General features: G+C 39.3%; 1 protein-coding gene across 2 annotated transcripts in view; it reads left to right on the top strand.

Annotated features, from left to right (window-relative positions):
• Positions 1-14,435, top strand: part of Uvrag (UV radiation resistance associated) — a 319,107-nt gene that overhangs the window by 292,800 nt on the left and 11,872 nt on the right. For both annotated transcript variants that reach the window (XM_076846616.1, XM_076846617.1), the window contains exon 14: positions 865-956. In XM_076846616.1, coding sequence (XP_076702731.1) covers positions 865-956 — 92 coding nt within the window. The remainder of the gene's footprint in view (positions 1-864; positions 957-14,435) is intronic.

The raw sequence follows: 14,435 nt of genomic DNA, 5'->3' as shown, positions 1-14,435 counted from the left end.
GAAGAAATAAAACCTTAAGACCAATTCCTCTAAACATTTGTCTTATCAGTATACAGTTTCTAAAGTTTATGAACTGTCTTCATATATGTCATTTCACTAAAACATTTTTGAAAGGGTGTGTTGTCCACTTTCTGTGTACCTGAGATGCAGATGAACGTGTGAATATGCACATCTGTATGGTCAATTAAGGAACCAAATGATAGTATTTGGAGAGTGAAAGGAGGCTGTGGAAACATTTAGTAATACAAAGAATACTTAATTTTAGAAACTGTCTCTGTTAGAAATAAGTCCAACAAAGGGCAAATCTAGCCCACAAGCCAGTGGTTTCCTCAGACTAGCCCTCCAGCTCTGTGCTCTGGTTCTGGACAAAAAGGAGGGGTGGAGACTCAAGAGAAATATAAAGCACAGCCCCTGTCAAAGTGACTTGCTGATTGTTTGTTTAATGAACATTGAGCGTGCACCAGCAGTGTGCCAGCCACTTGAATTAGAGATGAATACAAGATGATCCCTACCCTTGTTTATATAGAAGGAAGAGTTACTCAAAAGGAAAACTGCCAGTATCTACGATGAAATACTGGCTTCATGGTATGTGTTCTTGGAGTTGGTGTTAGCAAACCCTACCCAGGTCGGAAGTAGAAGAGAAGGCTAGATACAGCAGTCTTAAATATCCTGATTTACTAGCTGGCCACTTAGTCTTCTCCTAGTTTAAGGCACAAGGGAACAGTAAACAACAGTGTGGTTGATATCAGGATCATACATTTACATTTCCCCTTTCAGAATTCTAAAAGTTACTTGAGTGTTTCTTGCTGAAGCGTTGCCTAGAATCTGCCAAAATGTCTTTTAATTCTTCTTCTACCTTCGCAGCTAAGATACCAACATGGACTAGGGACCCCAGACTTGAGACAAACACTTCCTAACCTGAAAAACTTCATGGAGCATGGATTAATGGTCAGGTGGTGAGTATCTTTATCTCTGACATTGGAAACTATAAAATTCAAAATGAACCTGAAAAACTTTCCTGATTTCCATGTTGCTCCACATCTGCCCTCTGGGTTTTCTCCTGCACTGAGGTATTTGAAGAAAAAGAAAGGCAGACATTCTACCTGGGAAGATCTAAGGTCCAGTCTGGCTAAGGAGGGTAAGGAACCCTCTGGGGGAGAGGTGGCCCCAGGGATAGTATGAGGACAGTGCATTGCTGAGGCAGGCCCGAAGGGTAGCCAGTGTGGTTCATGCAAAGGAGACATAGGCCCCTAGAACTTTTCTGAAGAGCATGCTAAGAACATGCCTGTCAAGTGAACATCAGGGTCAGTGGCTATGAGACTTAAGGGAGAAAAGTGGTGAGGAGTAAGTCAGATTGTCAGAAGTGCCAGGCACGGTGGCACACGCCTGTAATCCCAGGGATTCCGGAGGCTGAGGCAAGAGGATCGTGAGTTCAAAGCCAGACTCAGCAACTCAGTGAGACCCTTTCTCTAAATAAAATACTAAATAGGGCTGGAGATGTGGTTCAAATGCCCCTGAGTTCAATCCCTGGTACCCTGCGCCCCCACCACCCCCCCCAAAAAAAACCAAAACGTCGTCAGCCTCTAGTCTCAGACCAGAGCACATACTAAAATTGTCTTTTGTTTAGTGCCAGTGACTATTGTACCATGAAGGCAAGCCACTCCTTAACCTATTAAATCCCAATTTTCAATTCTGCAAATGTTTCAGGAAAATTGACATAGGTACACGAAAATAGGATGGAAGTCATAATCTAAAGCTTATTATATAATTTATTATCTTTAATAATATTGATGTCATTAATAATATTCATGAATATTATTAATCATTCACCTATTACTTTTCTCAAAAGACTGAACTCCCACAACATGAATATTTGTTTCAAAGTTACCATAAGTGGAGGCCAGCACATGCCTAAAATCCCAATAACCTGGGATGCTAAGGCAGGAGGATCACAAGTTCAAAGCCAGCCTCAGCAGGTTTGAGAAGCCCTAAGCAACTTTGTGAGACCCTATCTCAAAATTAAAAATAAAAAGACCTGGAGATGTGGTGCGGTGGTTAAGCACCCCTGGGTTAAATCTTCCAGTACCAAAAAAAGAGTTACCATAAGGTTACCATAAGTAGTATATGGTATATTTGTTGCTCAATTTCAGTTTTTACAGGTGTTCCATAAATAGTTCAGTGTAACATAATGGGTAACCTGCTTTGTCAAAAAAGACTTGACCCTTTTAAAAAGAGAAAGGAAAAGGTGAAGATTGATACAAAGAAGTCATTAGATTGATTTATGTGACTAAAATAAATGGAAAGCTGTAGACTCTGGCTACTTATTCCTGAAGGTCCATCCTTGGGTGATGGACAATAACATACAAAACCATGAGACCGGGAATCAGCCTGTAGAGTTAGACTACTGGAACAGCATGGTCTCCTGTAAAGAGTAATGGCTTCTGATCCCAGGTCTTTTCCTAAATAACCTGCTGTGTGGGTTTGAAGTCCTGGGGGAGAGGAGGCTCCAGGGATAGTATGAGGATAGTGCATTGCTGAGGCAGGCACTCTCTGAACTTGGTTTCCTCATCTGTAGTCCCTGTCCTGCTCATGTCACCAGTGTGTTGTAAGGATGAAGTGAGATATTAGGTGGTAAATATATTGAGGAGGGAAAGAGTAGAGGATATAATATCGGTTTCATGTTCTCCCGTGCCATAAAGCTAGGCCTTGAAGATAATGAGAAAGTGACATCTGTGGTTGATCTTTACTTTGACATTTTTGATTTTTGTTCCATATGATCCTCAAAATGACAAGTTCTAGACATCTGGCTTTTGGTAGAACTCCTGTTAAGCAAACACACAATTCTTTAAATAATTCTACTCAGAATATCAAAATTATTTTCAAAATTTGGTATTAATATGGAATTAGATGCCTAAGGAAGCTAGGAAAGGAATCAAGCTTAAGTGGAAAATAATAATGATAATAATTATAACAAAAGTGAGCTGGCAGACATTTATTTAGCACAATCTCTGTGTGAAGCTCTGTGGTAGGCACTCTGGAGGGAAACCATCATTGCTTAGGCCTACCTTAGTACTGATACAAATTGTCCCTGTATCATTTATTGAATGGTCTGTCTTTCCTCCTCTGGTTGAAATGCCACTTCTCTATATACAAGATTCCTCATATATATTGATGTTTCAGACCACGTCTTCTCCATTGTTTCATTTGTCTATCCATGGGCTAGTGCCACATTCTTAATTATTATAAGATGTAGTTTCTGTAAGTCTGGTTGAGATTTGAGGATACTCAATAAATAGCATGCTTTCCCCACCCCCAACATTTGGAACCATTTGAGAGAGAGGATATAAGAGACAGGCTAATACAATCAAAATGTCAGTTTTATTACTGATAAAGCTGCTTGGAAAATGTGGCTTTAGATCTGTAATAAAAATGGCTTACAAAGACATCATTCAAAATTAAACTTACCCTCCCTTCATAATATGAACTGGAGAGCCACAGCTTTTCTGACAGAGGCAGGAGACCCAGGTAAGCCTAAGCAATGACTGTCCAGATTGTGTTTGGCCCTCTAAGTCACCAGAGAAGTGCTCCTCAGAGAGAGAGTGAGTGTGGAGAAAATCAGGAGTGCCGTTCCTCAGCCAGGCCCTTCCGGGGAAGGAAAAACCAGCAGGAAGAAGCTCCTAGTTAAGGGGGTTCTTCAAAACTCTTGGCTTTTTTTATTTTAGAATCTTATTTGAGTGATTCAATTATTTTATAATATTCAATCTTTCTGTGAACTAAAATTCTTTTATTCTTCTTTTTTTAAACATACCTCAGTGACATTTTATAATTTTCTTCACGAAATATATAAGTAAATATTTGGTCACTAGATACTTAGTCTTAGGTAGTTTACAGTTTAGATTGCTGTCAAATTTTTTATCACAATATTCAACCTTTTTGTGACTGGTATACAGGTATACCACTGTTTTGGTTTTTTGTTTTTTTTTTTTTTTTTTTAATGTGGACAATACAGTCAACAGCCTTACTAACATTAATTACAGTTGTTTATCTTAGAGCATTTTAGATTTTCTCTGTATACGATTATAACTTCACTAGATAATGTTGTTTGTATTTTCACAACTTTTATTACTTTTCCTTGTCTTGACAATTTATATGAAATAGGAGCAACTATAGTGAATATTCTTGTCTTCTTCTTCATTTTAAAGAGAAAGCTTCTAAATTTCTATCATTAAGGATTATATTTATTGCAAGTCTGAATAGATACCGTTCTTCAGAGCAAGGAGGTTTCTTTCTATTCCCAGCTTGCTAGGAGTTGTCTTTAAATCATGAATTTGTGTATTTTGGATTTTACCAAATGCTTGTTCTGAATCTATTGAGAGAATACTATATTTGTTTCTCCTCTAATGTGTTAACATTAATAGTAATGCATTTTCTAATGATAAACCATCTTCACCTTCTAGTATGAACTGTTCTTAGTTATATTACTTTTTCTACATTATAGGATTAGTTTGCTAATTTTTTAGAATGTCTGCATCTATGAAATAAAATGAAACTGGCCTATAATTTTTTCTTCTTTTAACATCCTTGCCTGATTTGGATGACTAGACATGATGAGATTTTAACAGCTTCATAGAATAAATTGAGTCTTTTTCTCTTCAGTGCTCTGAAACAGTTTATGTAAGATAGGAGTTATCTATGTCTTGAAGGTCTGATACAGCAAGCAAAAACCCAGTAGTTTCTGTTTGTTGAGGGAGAGATTGTTGATTGTTAACTATGGATTTAATTTCTGTAATGATTACAGATTTGTTTATGTTCTGTTATGTTTCTGTTCAATTCCTCATTAACTCACTGCAATCTGATTTCCTGTCCTATCAGTAAGCTAAAATTCCTTTTATCCAGCTAGTGCTTGCTGAACTGTGTTGCCAACCCAAAGGTCACTTTTTCATTCTTATCCCTTTTGTCATCTCAGTGGCCTTCAGCCTCGCTGTCTTTTAGGCACCTTGTCCTTTCTTGACTTCCCTCTTCTGACTGCTCTTTCTTTCTTCTGCCCATCCCTGCACCTCTACTTGATCATTAAAGGTTGGGAGTTATCCCTGGTTCCACCTTAGGTTCTCCTCTTTTTCCCCTCTCTGCTCTGTTCTCATCTCCATAGTTTTAAAAACCATCTACAATGTGCTTATGACTCCTAAAGTTAAATTCCCAGTGCAAACCTCTCCTGAAAACTGGATAGCCAGAGACCTACCAGACACTGTCCCTTGGAGAATCACAGTCATCAGCCTCAACATGTTTAAAACCATCCTTCTGCCTTCTTTCTTTCAGCAGATCACACCCCATCTACCCAGTTGCTCCAACTGGAAATCACCCTTGGTTTTTCTTCTTTTCTTTACTCCCACCATATCCAGTCTAATGCATCAGCAAACCCTTGATGTCCACATCAATCTGACCATTTCCCACCATCTCTACTGTTGCCACCCTCACCTTTTCTTAACCAGACAGCTGTGTGGGTATAACTTATCTTTCTGATTTTACTCTTGTCCCCCTTACTGTCCATTCTCATTAGTAGTCAGCACCATCTTTAAATTCTAGCTATAGCTTGGTCGCTCTGCATCTTCCATGGATATAATAAGTAGAATAAGTTCTTTTCTGGCCTACCTGGTCCCTGCCTCATCTGATATCATTTTCTCCACTCTCGTACCAGTGCTCTCCCAGCCTCCATTTAGATCTGGAGGCTAAATGGAGTTCTTTCCTGTCTGAGTCGTTCCATTCACTGTTGTCTTGTCTAGAATTTGCCCTCCCACCCACTCCTCACAAACAGAGAACAACTTTAAGGAAAGCTACCCCAGCTTTATTGGCAAATAATAAACCCCCAAGACTAGAGTGCACACTCATTTTAGGAATGGGAGAAACTGGGTTTTAAGAAAGCTCATACAATTTGGCAACCCTTTTTAAAAAAAAGAGTACAAAATTACAAGTACAGAATTAGAAAAAAATATGTATTTATAATGAGAAACAAATCACAACTACTGGCACCTTGAAGATTAGACCCCTTTCTTCCAAGATCTCTTTAGTCAATGGACCCAAAATATTTACATGGAAATGCTTCCACACTGCCCTTCCCCTCCTAAAACACTTTGATTTCCAGTAATTCTCAGTTCTGGGGTACAGAGAAATTAAATGACTTGCTAAATATGATTGACCCAAGAACCTATAGCAATAAAACAAGAATCTAGGTCTCCTGGCACTGATGTAGCAAACCCATTAAGCCCCAAACTTACACATTTACATAGTGCCCCTCTGTGCCACCTGTGCCAAGCACATTAACACAGAATGAACAGTAATGAGCACTTTATGGTATTCCAGTGAAAAATGGGCTGTGAAGGTAGATGCAAAGGACTGGGGAAATGAATGCTAAGCGGTGGTTCCAAGCAGGACCACTGCAGGAAGCCAGGCTGGAAATTACAAATCTAAACAAAGCTGGAAGAAGCTCTGTTAGCCTCAGGAAATCTGAGAACTTCCAAAAGCAACCTGGGGTTGAGGAGTTACCTCCCAAGCCTGTGCTCCTTAGGGCAAAGGGTAAAAAAACTCACACTCCTAAGGGAGGCACTTACATCTTTCCTAAAAGGAAACACTCCCATTTTCTGTGTGGTTGTTGCCATTCACAGATTGGTCCCTGTGGAAGTACTTTGCTGTCTGTTCTTTTGGTGTCGAGGATTTCAGACTGACTGAGGATCAGTGCATTCACTGAATTCCTCCTTATGGTAAGCTTCAAAGTTATGTAATAGCTTGTTTTGTCTTACTTTGTAAAGAAAGACTGTGATTAAAAAAATAAATGAAGTGATTTTTTTTCCTTGCACATTACAGAATTCTTAACTAATATTAGAAGAATCTACTGATTAATCCTAAAACAAACCCTTTTTTCATCATAAACACAGTTGTATGGGAACAGTTCTCAATAATCTATGCCAGCTCTTTCCAAAAGAAATCCCCATTTTCTCACCCTAGGATCACAAACCCAGTCATAACTGCCAAGCAACACACTTTGAAAAGCAGAGTTTCACCCCAGAGACTGCTTTTGAATACTTGGTTAAATGTCACCAGAATTCCACTTACACATCCCACTTGTCTTTCTCTTCCTACTGATTATGGAGTGGTCCAAGACTCAGACTGACCTGCACATGCACAGCTGCCACAGTGCTGAGTTATGGTCAAGGAAATATGTGCAACGAGCCAATGCTGATGGCTGCCGTGAGAGGATAAGGTCAGCACTGAATCTCGGAGACAATGTGCTGTGGTTGCTGTGAACAGGCTGTACAGTGGGCCCTGGCATCCAGGTCCTGAGATAGTGCCTCGGTTATGTCTCTCCACCACTCTCCACTGCATCTCAGCTGAGCCCAGACATAACACACTCATTTCTGATCTCAGTTCTTTATTCTGATGAGTTCCCACTACCTAGAATAGCCTATCCAAATGAACAAGTGAATCATAGTTACTGTCTGTATTTTTAAAAATTTAAATCCATTTTTGGTTATTAGAATTTTGTTCTTCCTGTAAAATTTATGGTCATCTTAAAAAACAGATACAGAGCCAGGTGTGGTGGTGCACATCTCTAATCCCAGCAACTCTGGAAGCTGAGGCAGGAAGTTTGCAAGTTTGAGGCCGGCCTCAGCAACTTAGTGAGCCCCTGTCTCAAAATAACGGGGAATGTGGTTCAGTGGTTAAGTGCCCAGGCTCACCACCTCCTTCTCACCCCAAATCCTTTATAAGGCCTTTCTGAAGCCTAAAGATAAGAACCTTAAAATCTATTTGCCTACAAATATTTTTAGAACCTGCCTTCTTAGGAAAACCTCACCCATATTTAGAAGTCCTGAAAAATAAAAATTTCTTACTTGCAAAACTTTCTGTTTTTACTTAAGCTTACAACAACTCTATGAGGGAAAGAGGGTAAGAGTAACAGTCACTATTTTACAGGTCAGAAAACAGAGATTCAGAAACGTGAAATGACTGGCCAGGATCACATTATGATAAGTGATGGAACCAAAAACTCAGGTTATCTGACTCCTAGTCCCCTAGCCTCCTGTTCTTTGTCTCCTACCATGATAGCCCATGTTTGTTAGTGGTCATTCTGTTCTTCTCTGCCCTTCCTCGGCCCCTCCTATCTCTGCCACCTGTGTTCTAACACCCATCATTTTCCACGAAACACCCTGCAAAACTTTAGTAGTGGTTCTAATGGAAATGCTCTTTGCTGCTTATCCTAACCCATTGACCTCAGAGAAAAAGGAAACTACAAGCCATAAAACTTTGTGAAGACTTTGAAAAACTTAAGACTGAAAGAAAGAGCCAAACAAACAAAATTATTTATTTCAGTTGTACTGATATAACAGAAAAAGGGAAGAAAGAAGCCCACGGGTTAGATGTGTGGCCTGCAGCATGTTTGCCCAGACTCTTTGTCTTCCTTGAATGCCATGTTCTTTTTTCAGAGTAATACAAAATAAGAACAGGATTTCAAGGCCATCTGTCATGTTTTATTCATGGAAGTTTTTATTCTGTTTAATTTTTCCTGATTATATACCTAAACTGTCTAACACCTTCATGCATGGCAGTGTGTGATACAAAGGAAGGAGCACTAGATTTGAGGATCAGAAAGTGTGGGTTCCAATTTCACCTCTACCTTATAATTTTCATAAATTATTTTCAAGTATCCATTTTTAAATTAAGCCAATAGCATCAGCCCTATTTCCCAAGCATAGTTGTATGGAACAAATGAGAGAGTGTCTGTCAAAGTGGTTTATAAACTAAAAAGAACAATATAAAATATTAAATATTATTCATTCATTTGACAATCCATTCAATGTCTCCTGTGCATACACCATCACTATTCAAGAGATGAAGGGAGATTCAGAAGTGTAAGATTTTCCCTGCCTTTGCCTGGATGACAGCTGTTTAGTTTCTAATCTAAAGGAGTAGATAAGATAAATTAAATATTTTGAAGGACATAACTGGCAAAAATATTCCCTGTGCATCGTTCATGTTTCCTGATATTTGTGACTTGGAGCCCAAGCCCCAGTATAGGTGGCAGGCTGCTGCGAGGTGGAAAGCAGTCTTCCCTGACTTAGTAGAAGTCTCAGGACCAGCTGAGCCATTTTTAAAGTGACAGTCATTCTCAGTGACCTTGGTAAGGACAGAGCACGGAGGAAAAGTGTCCTTGACAGTTAAACAGTGTACAAGAATATTCCTCCAGATTCCTTGTGGTGTTCGATGGACACTGGCATTTAATGTTGAGAGAAGCAACCTGTGCTTTTAGGTGAGGTCGCCCCACTTCAGTGGTAAAATCTCCACATGGAGTCCCACTGGCCTACTTCTGACCTACTCTTCCATTCCTTTTTATAAATAGAATCAAGCTCAACACTTAAATAAAAGTAGTAGAAAAAGAAAGTACCCAAGAACTTTGGCAAATTTAGGAAAATGGTTTTTCAGTAAACTGAAAATCATAAAAATCTCCAAAATAAGTAAGCCAGTTGACTTTCTTTAAAATCACAGTGATGATATGAGAGTTCTGCTTTGAAGCTAATCCATTTAAATTTGAAAATGAGAGAGTATCCAGTATTAAAAGCTTTTCAAAGCCTCACTTTTTATAAACAAATCTGTCCTCTTCCCTTCCCTTCATCATGCTTATGTAAAATTCAGAACTGAATTCTGGCAGGTGACAACCCCCACCCCGGGCTTAAAAAACATGTCTAGCTGATGTTGGTCTTTAAATTTAGATCAAATGACATTGTCTTTGAAGTCTCAAGTGTACTGCTTAAGGTAGCCGTGTCCTATGGGCTGCCCCTGAAAGCACTGCCTGTAGGCTGGCATCCCTAAAGGGAAAAGTGAAGCCTAGTTAGAAGTAAATGGAGAAGAAAGTTTTATTGGAGTTATTTACTCTAGGACAGCTATGTTAGAAGGAACCCTGACAAGTCATCTCCCTGCTTCTAGACAGGAACACACAAGGCATATGGGTATCTGTAGCATTTTAAAAGACCTTGGGGGACCAGGCTTCTTCCATAACTCATTCCAGAGTTTAAACACCCTCACTTCAGGAAATTCTTCCCTATATTTAACTTACAGGCCCCCTCCTGCGGTTAACACCCATTTCCGCTTTTTTCTGTCTTCAGTCAGGATGGAGAACAGCTGTCCAACATCCTTTGTGCACTAAACCTCCACCAGTGACAGAAAGCCATTTGGGTATCCTGGGCTGCTTTTCTCCACCACCAGCAACCAAGCCTTTGAGCCAAACTGAGATCTTTTTGTTTTTGTGTCTTGTTTATTTCTGTTTACTCTTTTAATTATAAAATAATATGTGTTCATTGAATAAAATTGGAAGTTGCAGAAATAAACAGAAGAAGAAGAAACAATAGTCCCATGATCCAGAGACAAAATCCACTGTCATTTTAGCCAGTTTTTTAGGTATTTCTTTTCTAATTGAGATCCTTTCCTCTATACCAGCACTATTCGATGTAAATATAGTGTGAGCTGCATATGTAAATTTCAGTTTTCTGGCAGCCACATTATAAAAGGCAAAAAAAAAAAAAAACAGATAAATTAGTTTTAGTAATACATTTGATTTAATCCAAATAAAATCAGCTTATATATCTAACATAATATTAGTTATAGATAGACACAATACGCTTATGTTATACATTTATTTTTTTATGTGGTACTGAGGATCGAACCCGGTGCTTCACACGCACTAGGCAAGTGCTCTACCATTGAGCTGCAACCCCAGTCGTAACTTTAAAATTATCAATAAAACATTTATCTTCCCTTTTCCCATACTAAGCCTTCTAAACTTAGTATACATTTCACCCTTATAGCACATCTCAAATCAGATTTGCCACATGTCTAGTCCCAGGAATGAGTTACTAATGGCAATAATGCTGGACAGTATTGTCTCTACAGCTGTATGTCCTGATTTTTCATATAATATCACATCTTATGCATTTTTTCAATGTCATTAAAAACTTTTTAGCACTATTTTAATGTCTCCATAAATATAGGAAATTCTTTCCTATATTTAACTTACAGACTTACTTTATAGATTTAAATAGTTTTGTTTCCCATGTTGTAAGTACTTGGGTTCTTTTTTATTCTTTTTTTTTTTTTCACATTAAGTAAATACTTCTCATTATATAGCCCAAAACAAAAACACCTAAATTTCTCCATCTGAATACAACTAATTAAATCCACTTATTTATAAAAACAAATAGATTCACTGAGTATTTCTTGTTCTGTACTAAGTTAGATTGGAAAGTGGAGGAGTGGAATTCAAGAAATAGAAAACAAACACTATTTATAAGACCTGACTCCACAGCTGGACTGCTCACATACTGCATTTTATTCTACCTTAAATACCCTGCCTTTCCTTTCCATCCCCCCGCCACACATACACACACAGTCTTTCTCTCTGTCTGTCTCTCCCCTATCCCCCGATTAACTCGTCCTTCAAGATGTCAATCAAATATAGCCTTCTTTCATGAGACTTCTAGCTGACAACTGGCTCGCTTCTCCATTGTAATAGCAAAGAACATACAAAACACCATGGTGTTCTGGTTATTGGCTTATTCTCTGTCTGCTGGAGTAGAAACTCTTTAAAGATAGGAACCTTATTTTATATGTGTTATTATTCCCAGAGCCTTGTGTAGGCTTCCCAGTATATACTGAAATATGGTTGAAATGCAAATAATCATATTTAAGCATTAGTAAGATGGTACAATAAGAAATACTGTTGATATTCAGAGTTCAAAGGCATTATTTTAGATTGGCATGGGTAAAGAAGGTTCAGTGAAGGAATTGGGACTTGAATTGAGTTTGGGGAAATGGTCATACTTAAGTAAATGGGGAGAGAGAATTAACAGAAAAGCACTTAAATATTCTGTACAAAAGGTCACTGTTTTCAGGAGTATTTCTTTAGCGGGTGCTAACAAGTGTCAGTAGAGAGCCATGCTTCTAATGTACTGTACCATTCAGGAAGGCTTGGAGATAAGGTCTTTGCCCACCTAAAACTGACAGGGTTTACAGCATTAGAAATAATCACTGATTGCTGACCTTTGGGTTAAGCTCAATTTAGATACAATTCCCTGTGTGTCAATTTGGAGTTGTTAAAGATCATTTTATATGATACTTGTTCAACAGTTCTTCTATTAGTGGATAGTAATGGGTAATATCATTATAGTGACCGTTACCGTGAACCAAGCACTCTTACAAAGCACTTTAAATGTATTGTTTAAATAATTCATTTAGTCCAGCAACCCTGTGAATTAGGACCCATTATGTTCTTCCATATTACAAATGAGGATCTGAAGGGTCAAAATAATTTGAAGGTGACACAGCCATCAGGTGGCAGAGCTAAGATTTGAGTCCAGGCAGAACAGTTTCTACACAGTTACTTTACTCTGCTTTAGTTACTATGCAATACATCCTCTCACGCCTACGTGAAGAACAAAATGTTTCATACGAGGAATCATTTGGCTTCTAGTGGTTCTAGAAAAGGAACCCTGTAATTACCGCCTTCTCCTGGTTTTCTTCATTCCTCTTGGACTACTCCTCCTCATGTCGTGGACTTCTTTTCTACCTCATCATAAAACCTGCCATCTCTAAAGGTCCAGTCATAGGCCATTCTCTTCCCTCACTATATTCTTAGTGTAGACAGTTCTGATCTCAGACCTCTGTTTAAATTGCCTCCTGTACATCTTCCATAGCATATTCCACACACCTCTTATTTAAACCAAGTAGTGGTTTGTTTCTACCTATCTTCCATTCCAGAAACCATGAGCCTTGGGGTTACCAGGCTGTTCTTAGCAATGGACAAAGGTGCATTCATCTTTTACATGAGCCAAGAAGCCAGACAAAACTCTTTTGTTCTTTTTTAACCCCTAATCTGCCTGTATCTTTACTTTTGCATTCTGGCCCAATCCTCCATCACCTCTGGCCTGTACCACCACACAGCTTATAGTCCCCTGGCATCCACTCTGGGCCCCCTTTCCAAGTTCAACCAAAGATTGACACACATACACTGACTCTCTTACTCTCCCTCTCTCCTCCTCCCCTCCCCTCCCCTCCCCTCCCCTCCCCTCCCTCCCTCCCTCCCTCCCTCTCTCTCTCTCACACACACACCCTTGCTTAAAACTTTGTATTGGTCAGCTTTTTGTTACTGTATATAACAAATAACTTATAAAGAGAAAGGTTTATTTTGGCTCACAGCTTTTGAGGTTTCAATTCGTAATATGCCAGAACCATTGCTTTTAGCCCTCTGGGCAGGGGTAGGGGGGAGTACACAGCATAGCAGAACTGTTCACCTCATGGTCAAGATGCAGAAAAGAGAAAGAGGAAGGGGCTGATGTACCACTTTCCTGTCAAGACCACACCCCTGACCTAAGACCTCCAACTAGGCTCCACCTTTTAAAGGTCCCACCACCTCCCAGTAACACCAATCTGAAAACCAGGCCTTTAACACGTGGGCCTTTGGAGGACCTTCCAGAATCACACTAGAGCACACTTTAATGACTTAAGCAGAAATGGGCTTCTGCAGGGTCTAGATTTTGTTTTCCTCTCCAACTTCATCTTCTACCACACCAACTCCTCACTTAGTACCCTTTTGGGTCCTCAAATATTGTTCTTTTTTTTTTCTTTCTTTTTTTAGTTGTCGATGAATTCTTCCCCCACCCCCACCCCTGTATGCATTACTGAGGATCAAACCCAGGACCTCACACATGCCAGGCAAGCGCTCTACCAATCAACCACAACTCTAGCCCCTGTTCTTCTTGACATAGAGTTTTGTCATATGCTGTTTTTCCATTAGAAAATACTTTCTACCCAGCCCATTTGTCATCTAGTGAAGAACTCTACTGGCCCTTTGAGCCTTGGTCTCTCCTGGGTCAGTTCTCATTTATGAGCTTTCTTAGCCCATATGCCCCGGCATCCCACTTGGCAGAGGCTGTTGGCTATGATTCTGTGATACATGCCTGGTCCCCCACACACATACTAGACAATAAGCCCCATTTAAAAAAAAAAAGAAAGAAAGAAAGAAAGAAAAAGAAAAGAAAGAAGAAAGAAACTTGGCTTTTTCCATTGTTACTATATCCCCAGAGTCTAGTGCAGTCCCTAGCAGATGCTCAATATATATTTGAGGAAGGAGTAAATCAGTTACTCGTTGGTTGTCTGGTTAATAAGCATGTAGTTCTATGCTGCACCTCTTAATACAGAGAACCAAAAGGATGTGATTATCAAGACACTTTCCCCAGAGTCCCACAGTTTCTATGAAGTGATAATTCACTGGCACTGTTGACTCAGGCACTTTTGCCCAGGACCTCAGCATCTCTGAAAGTGGTGGCGGAGCTATGCATTTTTCTTTTAAAATAACAAACAACTAAAGTCCCATGGTTTGGTTCATGTCAGAGTTT

The sequence above is a fragment of the Callospermophilus lateralis genome, chromosome 2 (assembly GCF_048772815.1).
Source record: "Callospermophilus lateralis isolate mCalLat2 chromosome 2, mCalLat2.hap1, whole genome shotgun sequence".
Lineage (NCBI taxonomy): Eukaryota > Metazoa > Chordata > Mammalia > Rodentia > Sciuridae > Callospermophilus > Callospermophilus lateralis.
Note: the sequence above shows the minus strand (reverse complement) of the source record. Positions and strands in the feature narration are given on the sequence as shown.